Consider the following 9228-nt stretch of genomic DNA (forward strand, 5'->3'; position numbering starts at 1 on the left):
GGTATATGTTTTGTGCTCAGTTGCCTAAAATTAGCTTACAACTTAAACAACTTATTAACTGTCATGAATGGAAGATTTGATATCATCTTTGCATACTGATAATTTATTTTCATCTGTACAACTGGATTGAAGACTTACGATGAATTATAGCTGCCATAATATCAATGATTGTAGAACATCAACAATTCAAAGCTTAGCATAGTAAAAATATTCACGTTGATAACCATAATTTAAATCCATTACAGAGCCATCTGTGATTACAATCTAAGTACCATCAACAACAAATTTAAAGCTACAAGTAACATCTTTACATCCTAATCAGCTACTTTTTTCCCCAAGAACGCAAACATCAGATCTGAAAATGGAATCATGGAGAATTCTATGAAATCTCCAACTTGAAGATTTTTTGACTTTGCAAATTCGTACCAACCAACTCCAATACGTTTCTCATACTCATTCCTGCCAGCCTTAAGAATACGACAGTGATATCCCTTTCCGTCAATAAGATCTACCATCCTTATTGCATTTTGGTCTTTACGAAAACATGTCCTTGATATTTCCATTGGAATATTCTGCATTATAACTTTCTACTTATTAACCCACGATATATATAGATCTATATACGGCAGTGGATTTAACTGGGTTTTGAACTTACCAGAGCATTTTGGCCTCGCATGTTCGCTTCTGTGATATTAGATTTCCACTTTACCTCCCCGGTGTGATCAGCCATGCACTCAGCTTCAGTAAGAAACCCATCTTTTATGAGTGTTTCAAACATCTTTTCCTGCTCTTGCTCAAACTCTTTGTTAATGTTATGAGCCCATTCAAGACTGTCTCTCTCAGGATCACTGAAACACAAATTGTAAAGAATAACACTGCTATTAAGCAAAGATTTTAGAAAACAGGGGAATCCATTTATTATATTACAACATGCATGCAAATTATACTTACCTGCTTGATGGAGAAGGGACGAATGGAACTCCCCACTTCACCATATCAGAATTAAATTTTATAAGGACCTCAATTCTGATGCATTATGACAAAAAATTCTATATATAGATAGATAGTGATAACCCTTATTTTTTGGGCCAGACAACACTGATGGGCCTACATTTTTTATATGTACAAATATCCAGCATGTTTGGTAAACGAGTTTTAACAACAAAAAATTAATTATTGCAATTTTTTTAGTAGTTAGTAGATGTTACAAATCAGACCTTTAAATATACATGACACTATATTTCCTTCCATACATTTAATAAATATGTTTGCCTACATAAATTGAAGTTGCTATATATATAAGCTGATTGTATAATATGTATTCTTTATAAAGTGTAATTTGGTTTTAACATGGTAAATTGTTTATCAAACAAAATTTCTTAAAAAAACATTTCATATATAATTCATGTAAATAAACTATTTTAACACACATGATCCAATCATGATGGCCAATGTAAAGGAGCAACCATGAAGTATGTAGAACACAAGGATTTGCAAAACATATAACCATTCAAAATTTAGCATGTGCCATAATAGTAGTCTTGATAAAGTCATTCAACATTAGAGCAAAGTACCAACCCATAGGGGAAACAAAAAACATTGTTCAGATAAGTTATAAAAGTCACCACCAGATACAAAAAATTCAAAGACTTTGGTCTTTGAAACTACTTCAACAACAGACAAAAAAAGCAAAGTACTTCCACCACCTTTCAACAGCCCCATCACTTCTTCTTCATCGTAACATAAATGAAAGTGCCATGTCTCGCCAACTGACAAGTCAGTGTGTCGCCTTTCTTGAACCCCTTGGTCTTCACATAGTCGTACCATCCTTTAGTCATGTATTTCTCAGCCGGACTCGGAGCCCCGTTGCGGTATGCCGTCTTCACAGTACACTTGAATTGTTGTTTCAAATCACAATCTCTAATAGTTACCTCCTTCTGATTACTTGCCAAGCAGTCTATTGCTATCTGCTTAGGGAAATGCTGCAACAACACAAATTTTCATTGAATAAACACTTGAGATCTGCAAAGTATTAAAATATGAGGTCGATTTTCAGTATGCTTACCTGGACATTATCCTTTTTTACTCTTGAATTCTTTATAGCAATATCCCAGCAGTATGTTGGCTTTCCTCCCCACATTCTTATCCTAACATTTGAAACATTTTTCCCCTTCTTCGCAAGTTTCATTGTGCTCCTCTCACTCCCATCTGTAACAGATCTTAAGTTGGCAGTCCTTCCAAGATTTTTGCTATTACTCCTCCTCTCAACTTCAGCTGCTTTCTTCCCAACTGTTTTATCAACAACAGTTTTTGACTTCTCAGTTTTTTTGTTAGTCTGTACATTATCGTTCGCAGAGACAAGGGGGACATCAACTTCTTCAAGCTTCACACTACTCATAGGAACAACAGTATTGTTGACATTTGGAACAACTGCAGGGACATTGTTGCAAGTTTCTGCAAATCTAACAGATTTCTTAGAATTTGCTTTACCCTTTCTCACCGACCTGACAGATGATTGTGAAGCTGAGCCATCTTCAACCTCACCTACGAGTTTTTGAATTTCGTTCATTGCTTCCTCCTCACTGAAAGAAAAATTATAGTTGCATGAGCACATTATTAATCCCAAATACGGATTAACACCCCAAATATACCATGTACAGGGAATATTTGAAAGATTAACAACTTTAAAATATATATAACACCACACTATTGGCCCAGAATAAAACACCTATGCTTCATAGATTAACAGAATCAGGCAAACAAAAATTGCAATACAACTTGACCCCCCACAACGTTTCGAAGACCTGATCTGGGAAATATTAAACAGTAAACTCCATTCACATCATGATCTTTTAATCAAACAAATCTATTTTAGCATGCATCAGAAATAAAAAAAAACCCTAAAACCTAACTAGATCGCACATGAACTTTATGCCAAAACAAATAAATTAAATAGGAATTCATGTATCTAACCTGATAACTTCTTCTTCCTCATCTGGAAACCACCCATACGCTGGCTTTCTTCCAAACCTCATCGTCGAAGACTGTTGCTATCTCCAGAAGTGATGTAAGTGTTTTGATAAAGACTGGAATGAGAAGGAGAGAAGTTGTGTAATGTAAACAGTTCAAAATATGTTATAACTCAACTTTGCACGTTTCCTTTTTCTTTTCCCTAGACTTATTCAGTAAATGACCCCTATCTCAATCAATAATGACTGTTACCTATGATCCCCCGTGTAACCAAAACATTTACTAATTAATTTGAAAACAACACTTTGTAGTCTAACGAAAAGAAAGCCATTTAATTTATCTCTATCTCTTAAATCTAAACATACATGCATATACTTTTTTTAAACTCTACCTATTCCATGCAGTACACGTTAGTTTTATTTAGATTTCCTTTGTTTTTTTTATTACTTACTCTTTTCTAATTTTTGCTGTGTTTTAAAAAACATAACATTATATATTTTTTATTAAAATCCACTTTTTAGGAACAAAAAATAGTTTCTATCAATCCTACTTTATTTCAAAAATTTATTTTTTAAAATCACATTTAATAAATCAAACCAATGTTATAATAATTAAAAATTTATGTAAATATTTGTAGATAAATATTCAATATATGATTATTGTCAAGATGTTGGTTTCAACTCACACATCTATTGTAAATTAATTACTAAATAGTTTAATAAAATAATATTTTATAATATTACTTAGCTTATTCATCCCACTAATTTTAAAATCCTATGGAAATAAATTTCAACAACCTATTTTTATTATTTTTCAACACTTTGTGACATATTAAAAAAACAATAGGAATTTATATATCTTTTCTTATACATAATTAACTCAGTTATAATTCATGTTACAATATTTTTTACACATATTGACATCCTTATGTGTGTTTATCAACATATATATTATTCATAATTTAAAGTTTATGCAAATAATAGTTGATAAATAATCCATATATAATTCTTTTAAAAATATTAATTACACAAAAGAATATCTTTTACTAAGAAAAGTTGACAAGTTGTTTTTTTTCCACTCGCCTATTAAATAAAAATTAATTTTACAATCTAATATGAAATTTATAGTTTCTAATATTACTTTGCTTATTGATCCCACTAATTTTAATATTATACAAAACATTTTTATTACTATTCTTCAACACTTACTAATATGTTTCAAAAACATTGGGAAGTTATATATATATTTGTATACATACTTAACTAAACTATAATACATGTTTCAAGATTTATTAGCCATACTGATATGCTTATGTGCATATTTCAATATATATATCAGAGTTCCCATTCTCCTATTAACTTGAAGTTTATGTTGAAAAATAAGTAAAATATTAAACATAACCAAATTATACTAACAGGAGTACATAAATGATAATTTTAAACCATGCTCATCCATTTGATTTTCACCACATTGTTGCAAAGCATATGACTATTATATTGCAATTATAGAGTAGCAAGGATAACATTAGCTGTTTCAATCCAAAGAAAACTGATGAATAACAAACACAAAAAGTCTTAAACATAACATTAATCCACATACAACTGAAATAGAAAAAAAAAAAAGCCCAACAACATCATCCAAAACAATCTACTGTTCTTCCAAAACTTTGCACTTCTTCATTCACCATAGCCATCAATACCCAACAACACATATTCTTTAACCCTGCAATACAACAGAATGATAATTTTTCTGTTAACTTTCAGAAACATACAATGACAGCAACAAATAATTTAACACGTAAAACATATATCTAACCATTCTTTTCAGCTTCTCCACCAACTCTGTCCATATCATCCATTCTCTGTCATTTAAACAACATACACAGACTTAATGCTTAAATTTAAATTGAATTCATATAACCTAATAGCATGCCTTTTCGGAAAATCGGATAATAACATTCTTATACCTTTCATTTTCAAAGAAAAAATTCCCAATATACACTGAGTTCGATATTTCTATCATTCTGGGGTTTATCTCCAGTCCAACACTTCCCAGAACATCCGTTAAAAAATCCACGTCTTCAAGTACAGCGAACCTCAAGCCACCCCTCAATTCCTGATGCTTCCCCGACCACCTGATTCCAAGCATCTCATCCTGCCACACCCCTGCTATGTTCTGAATCTTACTTCCCCTTTGCCAGGCGCATGCAACACCATCCATCACATGCAAAGCCCACTCAGTGCACAACTTGGTAATCCGCTCTTTCTTCGTCTTCAAACTCATCCGCAACATCTTCGATCTTTGCTTCATCCTCCTTTTAATCGCCAATCGTTTGACTGGGTCTTGAACAACAAAAAATTTCATAGTTCTGCAAAATCAGAAAAAATAATGAACAAAAGTGACATTTCATAACAAACAAACGAAACAATGAGATTCGATTACAGAAAAAAAAGAACGAAGAGTACCTGCAAGCCTTTGCAACTTGGGAGAAGCTACCCATTTTGTGAAATCTCCAACTCACGGATTAGGTTTCAGGATTTGGTACTTGAAGAGTGGAAAAAAACTGTGTCCTTTGTACTATATATACTCAAACTCCCATTACCTGTTAGACTTCCTTTCAGTAGGTAAACGTGCACAAGTTTTTGGAAACTGTTGAAATGCCTTTTTCTGTACATGCAGAAGTAAATTTAATTATATCTTTTTAATAGTAATAATTAATTTCACACCATAATCTAAAAGTCAAATGATTTTATTGGGTGGGAAAATAATTGATTGATTTATATTTATTATATAATGTAATACAAATACTTAATTATTTCGTTGCATAGATTATTAAACATGTTAGTGCATCAAACATGACTTTATATTTATAGCAAAAAACAAATTAAAAATACCTATTTAAATTTATATTGAATTTTTAATTATCATCGAATAAATTGTTTATCTTAATTAATATATTATTTTATATAAATCGTTAACCGTAATTTTTTTTGTTTAATGTTTATTCCTACCGACTTTACGTGACCCGCTATTTCACATTAGTACATCATTTCTACAGTATCTAAAACTTTATTTATTTAATTGTTTTTATAATAATTATTTATTTATAATACTATGAACTTTTTTATCCAATTTTAATATCATATTGAAAACAAATAAAAATTTATACATTAAATTAATATGGATATGCTAATTATTATTTACGAATTTTTTTTGTTTAATTATTATAACTTTTATTAGAATTCTTTAACCATAAACATATTAAATATATTAAATATTTATACCGACTTTACGTGACCCGTGCGAGCGCACGGGTCCTTTACTAGTTTAATAACATAACAATTTAATCAAAATGCCACGCGAGCAAATTCAACTAAAGATTCCATGCCACATGGCCAGAAGGGGGCAGCAATGAGAGAATCTACATAAGTTAAGGGGGTGATTAAAAAAATATATAGGGGGCTAAATGGAAACTCGCTAATATTACAGGGGGATTTATATATTTAACCCTTGTTTTTAAGTTACTTGTGTTGTGTCACATGACTAATTAATGAATTTTTGTTACATAACAATACAAAATTATTTTACACAATGCACTGTCTTTAATCTCTTAAAGTTTCATATTTTTTTCGGTAATTCAAGAGTTGGGATATGTCTAAAAAAATTACTTTACCTATATTTTGAAGACAAATTAGCTTAAGTACTTGTAATTTCAATAATTTGAATAAATTGACATTTTGATTTTTTATTTAAACCGTTAAAAAAATCTATATTGTATATGTATATGTGTGTCAATTAAACTATTTATGATATGTTGTTTTTGTAACTTTTTTCATAATTTATAAAAAATATCGGGTTATATTGCACAAATTCAATAAAAGTGTGATGTTTAGAGTATTTAAAATTAATGGAACGAAATAAAATAGAGCGGTATGGAATGAAATATAAACTTTATTTTATTATGTTTCGTTAATAAGGTGAATATATAATTATTGAGTGTGAGACAATGTACCACCACTTAGTGACAAATAGGATGGTGCTCATTCGTGCATTGAGTTAGCTTGTTGATACCATATTAGAATAGAGTAGTATGAGTGGAAAAAAATATTTTAGATCTAGATTTTGGTTATTATATATTTGGGTGATTGAAAAATGTATGACAACCAACTTATATAAAGTTGAGACGTCATATGTAATACCCTAAATTTGATTAAATTGTTTAATTGTATTTTATTATTGTTGTTTAATTATTTCGGTAATATTATGTGTAATATGGTTTTATGAAATTTATTGGGATTTATTATAGTTTTATTTGACTTAAATAATAAAATAATAGAAAAATAAGGAAAATAGAGATATTGTGGATAGAAATTAAAATTAAAAAGAAATTAGAGGGTGGGAGTAGAATAAAAAAATTGAGAGCAAAGTGTGGTATTATTAAAAATGATATTAGGTTAAATATATATGGTAAAGTGAATGAACCAAAAGTTTGATACCTAGAAATTGTGCAACTGGGAAAAATAGGCAAGAGTGAGTGAAGGAGAACAAGGTCTTGAGGGAGAAGAAGAAAGCCATAACCAAACTTGTTAGCTACTGGAAATTTAGGTAGGGGGAACTACTCTTATATAGGTGTTAATGCATGAAGGGTAAAGAGGGATCATCACCTTCCTCTAGGTTTTTCCTCCATTACTGTGTTTTAAGAGCTTTGTATATGATTATGAATATTCGATGATAATGGTGATTCTTTTTTTTTTTGGGTTAAATAAGTTTTTAGTCCCTGTAAATATGACAACTTTCAATTTTAGTCCCTGCAAAAATTTTCTTCAAACAATGGTCCTCGCAATATTTTTCGTCCTATTTTTAGTCCCTCCCGTTAAATTTAACTAACGGAGGCTTACGTGGCACGCCACGTGTAACGCCACGTCAATTAAAGTCAATATTAATTAAAAATAGATAGATTGCAGGGGTTTTAAGCCCCCTTTAAATAACTTAAAAAACCAGAAATTTTCAAGAGCAATTAATCAAACTGTTGGTAGGGAAATCCTTGTTACCCTCATTCTTCACATTATCAAATCTACAGTGAATGTTTGAAATCATGATAAATAAGCTTTCACTGATGTGGAGAGACCTTGAAATCATTAGTCTTCTCTCCATGACATAAAAATGCACACCAAGCAGGAAGCATCACCAGAGCTGCCCTTCAAATTTACACAACAGGAAGCATCACCAGGCAACTCGCAGCCGCACGACACAACTTTGATCGTCCTCCTCGCGAAGTCAGATCGGAACCGCCCCGCTGATCCGTGAATCCACCGGTAATCTTTCCTGTGTATATGCTTGCTTGTATGCTAGTGTTTGATTTGGCTATAATCTATTTTGCCTTGGATGAACATGAAAGATTAATGGAGTTTTGAATCAATTTGAAAAAGAATGAAGAAGAAAATGAATTTGTTTTTTAATCAATTTGGAGACTTGAACACTACCAAGATTTGGAAATTAAAAATAAAAATAATCTTTAGTTGTTTTCATTACCGTTCCATTATGTGGAGTCACTTTCTCGTCATATGCACAAAATTCCGGCGGCAGTGTCACTACAAAACTAAACCCGTAGCAAAACAACTATCTTATATTACCCTATGAATGATCTATTGTTAGCTAACATGTCAAAATAAGACCAAACTTATATTTAGTGTTGATGACCATTTTTTGTCAACTCTGTGTAGTTGGACACATCCTTTTATTGTTGTTTCATTACTTTAATATGGAATTATTTAGATGTTAAGTGATATATGAGTTAACCATTCTTCTAGGAGGCTGATAGATATGTGTTCAATAACCCTAGATCTAGAAAGCATTAAAAGACAATAAGATAAAATCAACTTTTCTTCTTGACATAATATGGCAGCATACAATGTTTAAATAGTAGTAGGGTTTGATCTACTACATGGGCCATGGGCTGAAAAAGATAAAAACATAAAATAACAACTTGATTAAAAATACTAAATGGACCTCCCTCCCTAGTTCATACGAAGTCCTTTAGCCAAACAGCCTTCTTTTTAATTCTATTGGGCCGCTTCTTATCATTACTCCCGGGCCCAACAAGAACCTTGCCCTCAAGGTTCATTGGAAAAGACTCTGATGGATCCAGAATGGTATTTGGGCCGTGAGAAATTGGAAACCCACCCATTCCTCCTTGCAAGTGGGATTTTGGTGGAGAATAGCTGTCCTCGTGGGGAGACAGACCCACGTGCTTGTGGG

The 9228-nt window shown here is 31.4% G+C and overlaps 1 protein-coding gene across 1 annotated transcript; it reads right to left on the reverse strand.

The window, feature by feature from the left end:
• Nucleotides 1-4561: 4561 nt before the first annotated feature.
• LOC131629904 (uncharacterized) lies at nt 4562-5684 on the reverse strand. The gene is made up of 4 exons (XM_058900707.1): nt 5436-5684; nt 4937-5338; nt 4786-4831; nt 4562-4692 (listed from the first exon to the last, which is right to left on the reverse strand). Exons 1-4 carry the CDS (start codon nt 5468-5470, stop codon nt 4687-4689), a joined length of 489 nt encoding a protein of 162 aa, XP_058756690.1. The 5' UTR covers nt 5471-5684; the 3' UTR covers nt 4562-4686.
• Nucleotides 5685-9228: the final 3544 nt, after the last annotated feature.

The sequence above is a fragment of the Vicia villosa genome, unplaced genomic scaffold (assembly GCF_029867415.1).
Source record: "Vicia villosa cultivar HV-30 ecotype Madison, WI unplaced genomic scaffold, Vvil1.0 ctg.000621F_1_1, whole genome shotgun sequence".
Taxonomy (NCBI): Eukaryota; Viridiplantae; Streptophyta; class Magnoliopsida; order Fabales; family Fabaceae; genus Vicia; species Vicia villosa.